Below are 15,820 nucleotides of genomic sequence, written 5' to 3' on the forward strand. Positions count from 1 at the left end.
GCTTTGATTGTGTCCGGATTGTGCCTCCTTCTACAGACCTAGGTGCTAACACTGTTTTGATTTCTCAACATAACAATGAATCGGATTTTCGGTAGGAGTAAAGGAAAGGATCCGCCTCCAAATCTATCGGACTGCATTGGAAATGTAAGTATGGTTAACGATAAGCTTAATGTAAAACTTGATGACTTGCTGAATAACTGACATAGCCTAGGATGTATACGCTGCGCTAGCATGTTACCGTTAACGTCATTTCACATAACTGCTAACGGTTTCTGATCATACCTAGTATTATAGATATATAATAAAGATAACGTTATTGAACTTGTAAAGAAGTCAAGCAGTTAACGTTACCTAGTTAACTAACGTTATAGATTTAATAAGATAGGCGCGTTTATGCAGTGGCTGTTGATGTGTTGATGTTTGTGATGTTATCGGAACTCCCCCTATTATCGTCGGTCCCGTATTTACCGTCCGTGTATGCGTCACTTAATATCAATTTCTATACAAACCAAGACAGCAGACTCCTATAGTATAAATTAATGTACCAAAAAGATTTTACCGTGACTCAAAGACAGTGTTGTAAAGGTTTACACAATGCAGTGGAATTTTAATTTCACGACGGCTGTTAACCGTTCATGTGCCGTTGAAACGGTGTAGGCGACCCATGCCAGCACTATAATGTTTCGGATATTTGTAAATGTTAGATTTTGTTCAAATCTTAGGTTGAAAAAAAGGTTAATTTAGCAAAATTTTAAGTGTTAAAAACATCGTTGTTCTGATTTTGAACAAAAAGTGGTGATAATTGGGGGTGTTACGATAAGTTAGTTAAAGCTGATTCTAGCCATGTTTTCTCGCAATAAAATCTATATTCATGGTAATTCACCCTCTGTAGGTGGAGGCAAGGACGGAATCTATTGACAAGAAGATAGCTCGACTTGACGCCGAGCTAGTGAAGTTCAAAGATCAGATGAAAAAGATGAGAGATGGGCCCTCCAAGGTAGGTAACGTTAGCTCTAGGTTTATTTAGTGGCTGTTCAAATTATTTTTGTCTAGATGCTAAAGCTTTACTGAAACGCTAATAATGACATGAGTTAGCTTAAAATAATTTTTGTCTTTACAGAACATGGTTAAACAGAAGGCCATGAGAGTCCTGAAGCAGAAGCGAATGTATGTGTCAGCATATCATGTTTATTGAAACAAGAATAAATAAAAAATGTTTATAAAAAACAACAACACTGACCATATCACTTTTAAATGTGACTAAATTCACCTGGAGAGTGTAGGCCAGATACCCTATTGACACACAGTTCTTACTGTAATCGTGTTGTTTTATTCTGTGTTAGGTATGAGGGTCAAAGAGACCAGCTTGCACAGCAGTCCTTTAATATGGAACAAGCAAACTACACCATTCAGACCCTGAAAGATACAAAAACAACCGTAAGGACCTTGGTCATCATTATCATCCTCCTGTGTTCATTAATTGTGTTTACTGTTCTGTTTACTGGGCAGCCGTGGCCTACTGGTTAGGGTTTCGGACTTGTAATCGGAGGGTTGCGGGTTCGAACCCCGACCAGTAGGAACGGCTGAAATGCCCTTGAGCAAGGCACCTAACCCCTCACTGCTCGCCGAATGCTGCTGCTGTAGCAGGCAGCTCACTGCGTCGGGATTAGTGTCGCACTGTGTGTTCACTGTGTGCTGAGTGTGTTTCGCTAATTCACAGATTGGGATAAATGCAGAGACCAAATTTCCCTCACGGGATCAAAAGAGTGTATATACTTATACTTAGGTAGTGAGATGTGAGGTAGTGATCTCTTTCTGGACTGAAAATGCCTTGGTGGACTCTTTGATGATTTACATTGTATTAATACATGCATATATTCCATGTCTCTCTAGGTGGATGCTATGAAGATTGGAGCAAAGGAAATGAAAAAGGCCTACAAGCAAGTGAGAATGGATGATATTGAGGTATGGTTGTCTCTGCTCACTGATTTATGCATTATACATTTCTAAATGCCAAATGTGATGGCAATGTGGGATCATGTTTGTGTCTGTGGTCCTCAGGACTTGCAGGACCAGCTGGAGGACATGATGGAGGATGCCAATGAGGTCCAGGATGCCTTGAGTCGGAGCTATGGCATGCCCGAAATTGACGAGGATGACCTAGAAGCAGGTTGTGTTTGTAGCCAATATATTATATATATAACATTTTGAAACTCGAGAATAAGAGAAATCAATGATCTCTTACCTTGATGTTCGTTTTTTCTCAGAATTGGATGCTCTTGGAGATGAGTTGCTGTTAGACGATGACAGCACTTACCTCGACGAAGCCTCTGCTGCACCTTCCATCCCTGAGGGAATGCCAAGTGACAGCAAAACCAACAAGGTGTTTACAGGATCTTTAGTGACCATTCACAATTCAGAATAGATATTTTTTGCTTTCACCATGCCTTAACACACCTTTTTGTGTGTTTCTTTTCAGGATGGAGTGCTGGTTGATGAGTTTGGGCTACCACAAATCCCAGCTACGTAAATGATGGATTAATAAATACTGTGTGTATATACGTATATATTTGTATAGGAACATTGGCATGATAATTTGACTGCCAACATTAATGTCATTAAGCTGCAAACCTCTTGGTCTTTGTTTTGTTCCTACTGACATGCTGGCATGTGGTCTTGAAGGTCAGAATATGGTACCACCCTTAATCCCCTTATGAAAAAGAACTTTAGGAATCTTATAGTATTTAACACAAAATATTATAGTGATCTATAGATATTGTTAACCTGGCAATAGCCAGATGAATTTCGCTCCGCCTAGCTCCACTCATCCATCTGGAACTGATCCATTGAAGTGTTGCTTCAGAAGGCTGGGCCTAATCAAAAAATGCTTGCATATGATTGAATAAGCCACTTGTCCGTCATCTATTGACGTGCTACTTCAACCACTCACATCGAAGCCAAACCGTGACGCTAATAACAGACAGACTTCTACGCTATGTCACATCTATGAAACTCCCGCCCTGCGTCCTGATTGGCTAAACCATAAAGTTGGTTGGAGAAATCACTCTCAATGGAAGAGGTCCCAGATGGATGTGAGTGAAGCTAGGCGGAGCTAAGCGGAACGACATTCATCTGGCTAGGGTCAGGTTAAGATATTGTAGGAATTGTATAATATTTGGGGGCATTCTATAGAAATACTATAAGACTATGCTACAGGAACACTAGAGGATACGGATGTTAGAGAGGTGTTACAGAGCATCATAGAAGTATTATACACTACCATAGAACTACTATAGAAATGTTTTAGCATTAAAATAGTAAAATAGTTCTTTTTTTAAGAATCCTTTGCCGTACCTCAACACCTCCTCTTCAGTATTCATTGGTATTGTAGTGGATAGTGTAATATTATGTGCTCTGTTAAAGAATTGTGTTAATTGATGAGTTGCAATTTCTATGTGTATTATGGTGATGTCTTTTACATTGATGTTACAATGATGTTATAAAATGCACTTTTTAAAACAAGCCAACTTTTGTCAAAGCACTGAACTTAGTCTAAGAGATGGGAGCATGAACTGTACAGACTCATACTTTGGATGGGTGTCTTATGGGAGGACAGTGTGAGTAGCTGATGTTCTCAAAACATGTAGGGAACTGTTATAAGTAAAAAGCGTGTGGCGTAGACGTAGAGAGTGCACATGCACAACAAGAGACTGCTTCAAAAAAGATTGAAAGCTAATGGGGTAAAAAATCATGGCAGATTTTGTCCACTTCCTGGCAACCGTTCAATCGGGAACTCCTTGAGCGTTGACCATTTCCTGCGCAACCAGGAAACACGTTGAATATTTTTGTGGTAAACTAATTTAGCGTTTGGATCATATACATTGAACATTAACGATGGCAAGCGATACGATGACAGTCACAGTTGCCTATGGTAAGTATCCAAGGTTGTACATAAAAACGTTTTCACGATATACCTGCTCACGCCTTTATGTCAGATTTGAGACCGCTCTGTAACTTGGCTGGATATTGCTTGCTAGTTAGCTTAAAATTATATTAGCTGGAGCTTGCTAAGGTTAGCTGTACGTTAAAAGAAAGCATGATGCTATTTTGTATATTTAACATATAATGTTTTGTAGTATAGACCTAACTGCAGACATAAGACCTCATTAAGCGTTATAATCAGAGAGGGTGGAAGCGGAGGATTTTTGTGATAACGTCAAAGTTAGCTATTAGCATCTGTGTTGACATACTGCTGCAGCATCTAGCATCTAATACCGCTGTCACACTATCTAGAGAAGTATACTTTGGTCACCGTTATTCTTGCTGTGTATATATTGTACCAAAATGTAGTTTATTATCAAATAAAATGTTGCTGGTATATCAGCTGCGTTAGTTTGAGCACATAATTGAAGTATTGTTTTGATGTAGTAAAACAAGCTGTTGAGTTGGAGTGCTACCTGGAACGATAAGCTTTTAATGTAGAGATGGTGGTCTTGGTTGAGGGCTTGATCAAATGCAAAACTTAGAAGATACCAAGGCACTCCTCTGGTGAAAAAGTTAAATTGCCTTTATTTTTATAAGGGCAGATCATAATTAAAAAGCACTTCTACGTGTTTCGGCTCAAAAGCCTTAGTCAGGAAGTGAGACAAGTCTGGTTAAAACATCAATATGGGTTGGTTAACAGGTATGAACATTGGATCATCAAATAACCAATGGCAGAGAAAGGTAGCCACAACCAACAGGGGGCCTCAAATCTACCCAGCAAAGAGTGCATCAGATATAGACAAACATTATGTACATCACATGTACATATAAAATAAGCATAAGTCTTGCGCCCCTTATAGTTTGTGGTAATGTGATCAATGCCAATTGCCCTTAGGATTGAAGGATCACTATTATGTTTGTCCTTAAAATGATGAGCCATTGGGTAACTGTCATTTTTGGGTTTTATGGCATATTTATGCTTTGAGACTCTATCCTGTAGTCTGTGTTTAGTCCTGCCAACAAAACACATCACAGAATCCTATCCTAAATCCCAGAGTTCTATCCTAAATGTACCTGATGAAGGTCTAAGACCGAAACGTTGTAATTTCTAATAAATAAATAAATAATTGCTTGCGGAATGGTTAGTGTGCGGGACTCTTTCTAAGTTCCTGATCTGAGACCTTTGGTCATACCCTACGCACCTGCCCGACAAAAGAGGTGTGCAAAAAGCCTTCCTACGTAACTTGTTCACCAGATGAGTGCCTTGGTATCTTCTTAGTATTGTTTTGATGTGTTGAATGGAAGTCAATAGGAGCCGTAAAATGGTAAATAGTGGTAACCAAAGACTATTTCTCTGGATAGCGTGACAGCGGTGCTACTAACGTTGAATGCTGACATACATCTTCCTCAGGCACAGAGAAGCATAGCATCACATTAACAGGACAGGATGGCAAGGAACCTCTGTTAAAAGATCTGTCAGAGGCACTGACAGAAGCGACGGGTGTTCCAGGACCATCACAGAAACTCATTTTCAAAGGTGGCTAATGTAGTCTGCATCCACAACATTGCAATCAGTTTACACCGTTTATGAATAAATAAATAATAATAATAATTTAAAAAAAAACATACGTATTGACCGTGATCATTACCATCGCTCAAAACTTTTTTTCAGGAAAATCATTGAAGGAAATGGACGAAACCCTTGCCAGCTATGGCATGAAACAAGGCTGTAAAGTCATGTTGATTGGGAAAAGGGTAACGTTAATGTACAATTAAATAATATCATTGGTTTCTATCATTGGAGTCTAATTCAGCAAGTGAAATTGTAGCAAAGGTTCAACAGAGTTGTTTTCCAGCAGAATAGCCCAGAAGAGGAAGCCGAGTTACGGAAGCTGAAAGATATCGAAAAATCAGTGGAACAGAATGCCAAAAAGTTGGAGAAGGTAGATGGTGAACTTTCTGGGCTGAAGAATGTAAGTGTATTAACCCTAAAGATGACTACTAAATTCACTGGCTTTACACTTTGATAATACATTTTATTTAAGCCTTTCACAGCAACAGTCAAATATCTCATCACTTTAGTTATTCTGTAGGGCTTCCTTGCAAAGGATCTGCAGGCCGAAGCTCTTAACAAACTGGACCACAGGGTGAAAGTTGCTTCAGAACAGTTTATGAAGATATTGGAACAGATTGATTCTATGGTCAGATCTGCATACTTCACTGTATTATCTGAAATACTGTATCTGTAAATAATCTATTTCAACCACCACATGAAGCGTTCAATGCATATCACACTTTGTTGTCTGGATTCCGCAGAGTTTGCCAGAAAACTTCAGTGACTGCAGAATGAAGAAAAAAGGCCTTGTGAAAACTGTCCAGGTGAGTAGTTGAACTGGTCCACATATACCCAGCCTTTTTACCTTACTATTATTGCTATAAAACTATTTTCTATGGTGGAAGTTGCCAAGCATCACCTTTATATACGTGAATGTCATAATATGCTGAGTATTAGGTGTTACACTGATTAAAACAGTATTGACATCATTTCTGCACAGGGATTCCTGGCCCAGTGTGACAGGATCGAAGCTGGCATATCAGATCATCTGGCCAAAATCCAATCCAAGAACCTCGCCTTGGCGGAGTAGAGCTAAGAGACCTCATACTCCTCCCCTCCACTGTCCTGACCTAGACCAGCGTCTCTCTCTGTATCTTGCTCTGTGAGCAATGAAGGGTGGCGCTGTAGTGAACTCTGGCTCTTTCTAGGATACTGCGCCCTGTTAATGTTGGGCTTGCAAGAGAACCTGACTGGACAGTTTTGACCCTCAACACTTGATAAGACATATCAAGCAACGTTGTAAACCTAATTATGGTATAATGTTGAAAGTAGATTTTCATAATTTTCCTGAATTGTGTGTTAAGCAGGGGAAAGGTATTTGTGTCAGTTACTCCCCAAGTCTTTTATCCCAAATAAACTGTAAGGGCCCCAACAAACCACCAGCAATGCTTTGGTATCTGCATTTGAATATTTTCACATTAGTGCCCATTGTGTGTGCTTGGTTGAGCGCTAGTGGTTTACATTGTGCATTGCATTTAAGAAATTGAGAATATTATGGTTATATGGAGAATTTAGTTTGTAACATCAAAATGGACAGAATCAAGGAAGTCAAGTCAAAAAAAGTCCAGGAATACCATTTTTTGGGAAGACTGTATATAGGTTTTTTGATTGATTCTTGACTTGAAGGTAGCCTGTTAGATCAATCTTGTTAAATGTGTTTCGGTCAGTTAAAATCTTTGTCTTTTCATGTCAGTTCATTTTTTTTATGCTCTCTCTCCTCCAAATGGAGAGTATGGCGATACATACTTTGTCTGTAATTATATGTATGGAGATCTGAGACTCATATTTATCAAATGTAAAAAATACATGGATTGTATGGAATTACTCATCCTTAGTGTGCCCCGTGACATTTTTTGCAAAATTCGGTCTTTCATTTCAAGTCGATTAAAAAAGAGAAAAAAAACAGTATTTCTGTGCGTCATCATTTGTTCTATGTCATTTTCAGAGGTTTGTCTTAGCTATGTACAAGTTTGAGTGCTCATGTGCATTATATTACAGACCATCCCAGAGCGCCAGTGTCCATATAGCTCAACACAGCTCCTGTAGTATCATCCTCTGCACAATCCTTGGTTCAATGCATTTTCATAACTTTATTTTAATAAGGGCGAGCACTGCAGAAAGTCTGTGCATTATTCGGGGGTTCCATGATCCATATGTGTTGTGCATGCATTACTTGAAAAGAACTAGCTCCAGTTATGTATGAACAGTGAAGGTAACGATCTCTTAAAAATGTGAAAAACGTGAACTTGAAGAAGTGAAAATTGAACAATATGATCTGAATATTGAACAACTTGAAGCTACATATAAGTGTGAACATGCTTAACAAAACATGGGAACTAAACGTGCATTAGGAATATAATCAGTAGGAGCCATGCTTATGGAATGATGGAAGACAGTGACACCCTCAGTGTTGAAATGTCCAGTCGATTGCGCAATTTGGTCTTAGGTGCAGTCATTGCCGAAAACCCTGCCTCGCATATAGGTGGTGGGAAATGGCAGCGTTTTCAGCGCTTTTATCTCGGGATATTCTGCTTTGTTTTTGATCCAAAAACCCGCCAGAGAGGTTTCCTTATAGACACTCTTAAGACCACCGTCATTTGCAATTTCGATCAACTGCTCTTCCTCCTGCGCTGACAAGTTAGGACTATTCGGGATATTGACAAATGGGTTGCGGACCCACTCATTGGTTTGCCGTGGATCTTTGGAGGATGGGAAGTAACGCTCAAACTCATTTGAAAGCGCAACAAGGTGATCGCGCACCAGCTGCGAGAGAAAGGGCCCTGCCCCTGCCTCATCCCAAAACCCCCACTACTGTTTGGAACATATCAAAAACACCCCGGTCCACTCGTCGTCCCCACAAATCAAGCTTGGCTTTAAATGCAGCGACTTTATCTGGCAGTTTAAAGACAGTCGTCATTCTCCCCTGGAGTGACAGGTTGAGGTCATTAAGCATCCCGAATATGTCACACAGGTAAGCGAGTTTTGACACCCAGTCCTCATCGCTAAAATGTGCAGCTAACGGTGACATTTTTTCTGTATGACATTTCTTCAGCGGCTCTCTCAACTCAAACACTCTGGCCAGTGACCTACTAAAGATGCTTGTTTTTTGTTGCTCATTTGAGCAGTTTAGCTAACTTCGTGTGACATACCGTTCGCCAAGAACTGATCAAGTGAAGTGAGCTGGCCTGAGGCTGCGCAGCACTGAAGGCAACATGTAAAAGTGTTGAAGGCGGGACAGACAGACGTAAAAAAAATAGACCTTGCAAAATGCAAACATGCGTGCAAACAACTGCATATAGGCCTATGTACAACGGAGTATTAGGGCCACACATGAAGAGAAAAAATATTTTTGCCATGGCGAGATTAAACTCGACATGTTGACTTTAAAGTCGACATGTCGACATTAAACTCGACATGTTGACTTTAAAGTCGACATGTCGACATTAAACTCGACATTTCGAGAATAAAGTTGAAATTTAATGTCGACTTTAATCTCGACGTGTCGACTTTAAAGTCGACATGCTGACATTAAACTCGCAATAGGCCCTACTGCCTACACAGTTTAAGCTATGTAGCCTACACTAATACACAATATGTTACATGAAAAATGGGCTTCAAATAGGTGTTATTTCAGATAGATTGCAGATATTCAGATAGATTGTGTCTTGTCTGTTAACTATCATTGCCGTCATCGTGAAGTGCTGTCTCGCGGTTGTGGAAACTATGCCGTTTAGGCTAAAGAGCTAGAAAAATATATGTATCCAATGATGTTTCTATACAAAATGTTATTTCACTCTGTTTTACGTGGTTAAGGCCACTGCACATCCAAATAACTGCCCTTCATGACCCACGGGCGTCACTCTCCATAGGATAACATGGCAAAACTCATTTTTCTAAAACTGCTTTTCCATGTCTCACCTGCAATACGTAGCCTATAGGAGGCTAGAAACACAGGTATAGCCTAAGCATATATACTATTTTGATCTCGTGAGAGAATATGTGTGCATGCACTTTATTTATACACTTTGTGTGCATATGTAGGCTACTAGCCTACATGGGGTGGTCGGGAGGACAGCTTCATTCGTCCCTCCATAGACATTCAGCAATGGGCTGTTTTGCATCCATTACAAACAAGCAACTTGAAAGTCTAGGATTGGAGAGCGCCTAGTATGCCTCTAGTGCATAAGCATGAAGTTGAACATTTAGATGCAACAACTAAATGTTTAGAACAACACTTTAATAGGCCTACAATAAATAAATAAACCGCTATGACGTTTAGGCTACTTTTGACCATCGCATTTATCGCCTGTAACTCCGTGATAAGGACCTAACAGCAAAGTATTTGGCTGAGCAACGTAGGTTAATATGTTCTCTGTTTTGTCCACATGATATAGGCCTAGGCCTATGTCTAATCATTGTTGCACTTGTTACATTGTTTCATTCGTCCTCCCTTTCAATCGTCCCGAGCGGTCGTTCTCTCTCCAAACTAACTTTATTCTCAAAATGTTGAGTTTAATGTCGACACGTCGAGATTAAAGTCGATACGTCAAGATTAAAGTCGATATTACATTTCAACTTTATTCTCGAAATGTCGAGTTTAATGTTGACATGGCGACTTTAAAGTCGACATGTCGAGTTTAATCTCGTCATGGCAAACATATTTTTTTCCTTCATGTGTGGCCCTAATACTCCGTCGTACCTATGCCATGTAAAAACGTGACATTATTGCGAATTAAATTTAGTTTAGTTTGCATGCATTTTTTTTAAACTCATGTCGTAGGCGGCCCGGTGGTTGGGGACCGCTGCGCTAGAGCACTGCTCATTGGTTTTCCCAGTTATAATGATTCCTTTATTTTAATAACATTTCACATATTTTCTTAATATTCAAGTTGAATTAATAACATAGATAGTAAAGACCATTTCAAGTAACCTTCAAAGTTTTCCTGGTTATGATTACCATGCAACATGTAAGCGTGTGTGTGCTGGAGTTGTCCGCTAGGGGCTAAATTACTCTTCGTTGCACTGCTGCAGTCTCATGTATGGAGGAAAAAAAAAACAGTAATGAGAAGCAAGTGTCAACAGGGAAGTGTGGCTATCAAACAAAACCAAGAAAATCACACGGTTGTACACATAAGAAGACGTGAGGTACTGGTTTGTTAATATGTTAGGATTTAATGCTAAGATGTAAAGGTACTGATTGAACAATTACCAACTAACTAAAGCATCATAGATACCTCACAAAATGCACTTAGCCAGCTAACGTTAGGTTGCTAGCAAGCCAAGTTGGTTATCGGTAGCGCTACACATGGAAATGAAAATGAGAAAATATAATGTTGAAGGCATCTTGTGAATTCCAAAAGACAGGCACGATCATAAGCAACCCATCTTGTAACTGCTCTCTGAACCTTCCACGTAACGTATCTTCAGTGCTCTAACTTTACCTTCTACCCCTTAGCTCTACAGCTAGCTAACGTTAGCTAGGTTAGAGGGGGTTATTTGACGAATGTGCGTAAGTTAAAGTGGCCAATAATTTAAATGAAGGAGTCGCGCTAAGCATAGGTGTCTAGAGGTCATATGGTAACTTTGTGTATGAGAATATCTCATTTTGTTTGGCAAGGGTCAGTGATTTACTCTGAAAACGGAAAGGATTCTATCAACATAATGCTAGGTTAGCTACTAGTTGAGTTACAAGCTAACGTGAAGTGACGGGCATATTCAAGTCCATATTCTGTTTGTAACTAAAATATGCACAGTAACTGTACACATTAATCGATGTTAATATTATGATACGATGTGGAAATACAGGGCTTGAAGTTAAATGCAACACACATGACATAAGCAACTCGTAACTGATTAGCTTGCTAGCCAACCTGCTTGTAATTAATTAGCCTCGGCATAGCTAGCTTTCGAGCTCTCCGCCTTCTTGCTGAGTGTTCCACGTGAAGTAGAACAATAGAATATGCGGGTACTGTATGAGTGAGGAACCAAAATGTTGCAACTAAATGCGCGAATAGAGATTGAAGTGTAGTAAGTGCATCAATGTTTTGGGAAAAGCTACACCGTTTTCATGGTGTAAACGCTCTAAGCTAAACAGTGTTGAACAGTGTTTTTGTTATTTATTGACTATTGACTAGTTTGAGTTAGTTAGCCAGCTTTCCTATGGATCATAACCAGGTAGAGTTTTGTGTCAACTCTTACCAACGTTACGTTACTCCTCTGTAATTTACCCGAATAGCATCCCACCTAACGTTACCCCAGGTGTTAAATGGAACATGCAATACATCATATGTTTTACTCTTGTGGAAGAGAATGTGTCTTCACACAAATTTCAGTGTTGTGTCTATGCCATGTGTTTACGTTTGTCTTGTGTGTTGTTGGATTCTGTTGTGTCCCTTCTTAGTGAGGCTGCTGAGATGAACCCAGTAAATGCCACCAGTCTTTACCTGTCTGCCTGTCGGTCAGTGCTGCAGTGTGACGCGGGGGACCCTGAGACATATGTTGAGCTTTACAGAGTTCTTCCTTTTTTTAGGGATTCTCTCTCCTGCCTTGTGTGTGGTAAGTGGTACAAGTTATAACCACACTCATATTTAATTAAAGTTTTGTGCAGAGTGATTAAGTGGTAACTTGTTCCAAAATTCCCAAGACTGAAGGTCTATGAATAGCACTAGCCTAACTCCTGAAGGCCTTTAAAGTAATTTGTCTTTGCTTGTTAGTCCTTAATTATATTTGACATTAAGGGAACACAGTTATACAAGTGCAGTTCTTGATTCATTTACTGCACAGCTGAAAAGACCTAATATTTAGTTATGCTTTTCTATGCCCTGCTTTAGGGAATTTGCTTCAGGATCCCATAGCGCCCAACACTTGCCAGCACTATGTCTGCAAAGCCTGCAAAGGTAAAAAGATGACAATAAAGCCGGCTTGCAGCTGGTGCAAAGACTATGACCAATTTACAGAGAACAAACAGCTGGGCATCCTGGTGGAGTGCTACAGAAAGCTCTGTGAGTACATCTCCGAGTCGCCCTTGGTGGAGCAGATCGCCAGCACCGCAGGCGGCTCACCGGAAATCATGTTCATGCTGGAGGACGTCCTGGGAATGAAACTGGAGCAGGAGAGCCCTGGTGTCCTGGACATTCCCAGCCTGATGCTGCCTCTGTCTTCAGCTGCGTCTGAGGGCCTCCCCCCCACCTCTCAGCTTGCTGAGCAGGCTGCATCCTCACTGGATGCCGAGGGGGCAGTGAAGGAGGAGCCGCTTGACCATGCTATTCAAGATAACCACGCCAAAGCAGCAACAGCAGGAGCTGTTGTGGAGGTTTCGAGTTCAGTATTGCCTGTGAACATGGACGTTGTCACTGTACAGGAATCCCCAGTTCCCAGAGAGCCCAGTTCGGGGACCTTCAGCAGTTTTAGTGACTCAAAACACAGCCACGAGCCTGTTTTATTCAGTGTTGACGAGGCGCTGGAGAGCCTTGAGTCGGGCTGTCTAGATGAGGACCTTCACGACGGGCTGCAGCGGGACCTGCTGATGTCCGTCGGCCTGGCATCGGGTCTGAGCGAGCCTCGGACCTCATCACAACAGGACTCTCGGACGCTCACGTCCAGTCACTCCCAGAAACCACCGTCTGGAATCTCCTGCTCGGCTGCAACGCCAAGAACGGCCCGGCTTCACCGCAAACGCTCCCACTCGGAGAGCGACAGCGAGAAGGTCAAGCCACTGCCTATCGCCAGCTTTATTGAAGAACCCCCTGTTGCATCTCCAGCCCCTCTTACAGTAACACATGAACCAAATGACACTGTTCAGCCCTTTGCAAAAATCCCCAGCGATCGAGTGCTCCAAGTCAACAAGGCACTTCTGGACACCACTAAGAACATACAGCAAAATCTCGGGCAGAGCGTCAAGAACATCTGCACCACGAAGACCACCAAAACAAATAGGCCCAAGGACAAGACGAAGGACAGGCCTCTCTCTGGTAGTGTTACGTCAGGGAACTCAACCAAAGTTTACAAGAAGGCCAAGGAGAAGAAAGGCTGCAAGTGTGGCCGGGCCACACAAAATCCAAGTGTTCTTACCTGCCGTGGCCAACGCTGTCCCTGTTACTCCACTCGCAAAGCCTGCTTGGACTGCATATGCCGAGGCTGCCAGAACTCCTACATGGCTAATGGTGAGAAGAAGTTAGAAGCGTTTGCTGTGCCAGAGAAGGCACTCGAGCAGACTCGGTTGACGCTGGGCATCAACTACACGAGCATAGCTGTCAGGAACGTTGGAGCGAATGCAGGTGTGCTCAGTCTTTCAGCTGACTCGCCCATAACGTCTTTTCTTGTTGCCAGCTCCCATGATGGATCACAACATCGAAAGAAAATTTAAGGGTGGTGTTTTGAGACTTACATTGCAGTGATAAAGACTCCTAAGGCAGCTATGTTATTGTGCTAGATTGTCTTAAATGAAAGTTTGCCAAAACAACTGCCTTGAAAAAAGTATGGCTCCAAACACAGCATCTAGTTTTAAACACAGTTTGTAGTTTGCAGTCACAAAGAACATTGACTAGATTACTGTGTGTCATGTTTTGTGAGTAATTATATGTGAATCAGGTTCTTGGGGCACAAGTTTATGTGAGGAGATGGCAATATTTTGCAGATAGGGCAGCATATGTTCTGTCTTTTGGCTGACACATAGATGTATTTCTAAATGAAGTCCAAAGTAAAACCTGTAGTAATGTCCTAATATGACTTGCTTATCATCAATATGTTTTTCTTGGACAAATGTCCGAAGTCAAATACTTTCACCACAAAGCTTGTCGTGTGTGTTCAGAGGAGTTGTCGGTTTTAGAAGTGCAAAACCTCTTTATGAATTAAAGTTACAATTTACCTTCCTCATTCATAGGTTCTGCACATCATCCTGTAAAGATCCCCTAACCATTAGCTGGCTTGTTGACTTGCTGCTCAAGGAATGAGCACCATTCTGACTTTTTTATTTTTAATCATTATTTTTTATTATTTAAAAGCTGAGCACTTCACATGACCATTAATACAGCACTTAGTTTGATTAGTTATGCTCTTAGATTTACTATAGGCATCAACACCGATGGCATCAACACTGACTTGTAGTCTCATTACTCTCACCTTGTATGGAATCATCAGGATGGAAAATGACATTTTTGGTGGAAGTTAGTTGTTGTCTGAATTAACTTAAACATTACTTAACTGTAACCTCCCTTTGTGAGCTATTTATTTCTCCAGGACACCATACAGGAGATTGAGAACCTTATGATTTGACTTGAAGTCTTTCCTCTGAGGTGCCATCTTCCTGTATTTTTGTCCCTTACCATGGTACAACCCTCTCTCTTTAAACAAAGAATGAATCAACTCTGTTCATTCAAATCCAAATCCATTTTTCATCACAATTCATTTTTTAAAAACTCTTCAATCAAGGGTCTTCAGGAAGTTATGGATCAGTGCTTAAACTGTAGCATGAAATTATATAATATATTGAATCAGCCTGATCTGCTTCCAAGAGCACTCAGAATTCCACAATAAGATGATGTTTAAGAACATGTTCAGGTAGTGTTGTTGAATAAGCCATAAAAGGTTAAATGACTTGATTTACTGTGTTGCTGAAAGTCAAATTATTATTTTTCATAAACCATAAGAAGGCTCCCGTGAATCCATTCCCCTATCAGCAGTACCCTTTCAACCCCCCAGTTCCTTGCACCATACATACCTCAGCATGTTGTTTTGTTATTATTTACATTGATGTATTTGTACTGTGGTTTGCTATTTACCTGACCAAAACACAGTTGAATCACTTAAAAAGGAAGAGAAACGACTCTTTCTGTTTACTGCCACATTGTGCTGTATCAACATGTTTCTTTGCAGTGGATGCAATGCGTCATTTATTATGATAAAAATGATTTTAAATACTTGATAACACTATTACTAGGACTCTTACCAAATATTGAAACAAAGTCTGTATCATGAAACACAGTAGTACAAACATAGGCTGTTTGACTTGCTGTAGAATGTATCAGTTTGTTGAATTTCTTTGTTTATTTTTTGTGTTTTGTCATGTTTTGAGCCTTGGTTGTTTACATGAAATGTGTTTGGTTTCTAGATGTTTTTTTGTGTTTCCAGTTAATGCGGGTTAATTCACTGCCACATTTGGAAAATTGTAATACAACAATAAACAATAGTTTTTTACTTCTTTTTCAACCACTCAATATATGA

At 40.5% G+C, this 15,820-nt stretch overlaps 3 protein-coding genes across 7 annotated transcripts; all 3 read left to right on the forward strand.

Annotated features, from left to right (window-relative positions):
- Window positions 1–2,565, forward strand: chmp5a (charged multivesicular body protein 5a). Its single transcript, XM_048260005.1, has 8 exons — window positions 1–144; window positions 893–997; window positions 1,121–1,167; window positions 1,344–1,437; window positions 1,894–1,965; window positions 2,062–2,170; window positions 2,268–2,383; window positions 2,480–2,565. The coding sequence occupies exons 1-8, from the start codon at window positions 76–78 to the stop codon at window positions 2,528–2,530; spliced, it is 663 nt and encodes a 220-aa protein (XP_048115962.1). The 5' UTR covers window positions 1–75; the 3' UTR covers window positions 2,531–2,565.
- Window positions 2,566–3,024: 459 nt separating this feature from the next.
- On the forward strand, window positions 3,025–7,504 carry bag1 (BCL2 associated athanogene 1). Of its 2 annotated transcripts, none has more exons than XM_048260018.1 (7): window positions 3,025–3,931; window positions 5,396–5,521; window positions 5,657–5,739; window positions 5,841–5,957; window positions 6,078–6,185; window positions 6,301–6,363; window positions 6,540–7,504. In XM_048260018.1, exons 1-7 carry the CDS (start codon window positions 3,895–3,897, stop codon window positions 6,627–6,629), a joined length of 624 nt encoding a protein of 207 aa, XP_048115975.1. In that variant the 5' UTR covers window positions 3,025–3,894; the 3' UTR covers window positions 6,630–7,504. The 2 variants fall into 2 exon arrangements, with proteins under 2 accessions (XP_048115975.1, XP_048115984.1); XM_048260027.1 differs by having other exon boundaries at window positions 5,844–5,957.
- Window positions 7,505–10,609: 3,105 nt separating this feature from the next.
- Window positions 10,610–15,793, forward strand: LOC125306085 (E3 ubiquitin-protein ligase MSL2-like). Of its 4 annotated transcripts, none has more exons than XM_048261241.1 (3): window positions 10,610–10,744; window positions 12,000–12,154; window positions 12,430–15,793. In XM_048261241.1, the coding sequence occupies exons 2-3, from the start codon at window positions 12,013–12,015 to the stop codon at window positions 13,962–13,964; spliced, it is 1,677 nt and encodes a 558-aa protein (XP_048117198.1). In that variant the 5' UTR covers window positions 10,610–10,744; window positions 12,000–12,012; the 3' UTR covers window positions 13,965–15,793. The 4 variants fall into 4 exon arrangements, with proteins under 4 accessions (XP_048117198.1, XP_048117224.1, XP_048117207.1 ...); XM_048261267.1 differs by lacking the exon at window positions 10,610–10,744 and adding an exon at window positions 10,855–11,011; XM_048261250.1 differs by lacking the exon at window positions 10,610–10,744 and adding an exon at window positions 11,059–11,267.
- The last annotated feature ends 27 nt before the right edge of the window (window positions 15,794–15,820 follow it).

This window comes from Alosa alosa, chromosome 1 (assembly GCF_017589495.1).
Source record: "Alosa alosa isolate M-15738 ecotype Scorff River chromosome 1, AALO_Geno_1.1, whole genome shotgun sequence".
Classification (NCBI taxonomy): Eukaryota; Metazoa; Chordata; class Actinopteri; order Clupeiformes; family Clupeidae; genus Alosa; species Alosa alosa.

Excerpts from the sequence above, each read along its gene's own strand:
- bag1 (XM_048260018.1), top strand. The coding sequence starts at position 3,895 with ATGGCAAGCGATACGATGACAGTCACAGTTGCCTATG. Across the intron at positions 5,522-5,656 it reads ACAGAAACTCATTTTCAAAG|GAAAATCATTGAAGGAAATG; the intron begins GTGGCTAATGTA and ends ACTTTTTTTCAG. Across the intron at positions 6,364-6,539 it reads GCCTTGTGAAAACTGTCCAG|GGATTCCTGGCCCAGTGTGA; the intron begins GTGAGTAGTTGA and ends ATTTCTGCACAG.
- LOC125306085 (XM_048261241.1), top strand. The coding sequence starts at position 12,013 with ATGAACCCAGTAAATGCCACCAGTCTTTACCTGTCTGCCTGTCGGTCA. Across the intron at positions 12,155-12,429 it reads TCTCTCCTGCCTTGTGTGTG|GGAATTTGCTTCAGGATCCC; the intron begins GTAAGTGGTACA and ends GCCCTGCTTTAG.
- chmp5a (XM_048260005.1), top strand. The coding sequence starts at position 76 with ATGAATCGGATTTTCGGTAGGAGTAAAGGAAAGGATCCGCCTCCAAAT. Across the intron at positions 145-892 it reads TATCGGACTGCATTGGAAAT|GTGGAGGCAAGGACGGAATC; the intron begins GTAAGTATGGTT and ends CACCCTCTGTAG. Across the intron at positions 998-1,120 it reads TGAGAGATGGGCCCTCCAAG|AACATGGTTAAACAGAAGGC; the intron begins GTAGGTAACGTT and ends TTGTCTTTACAG.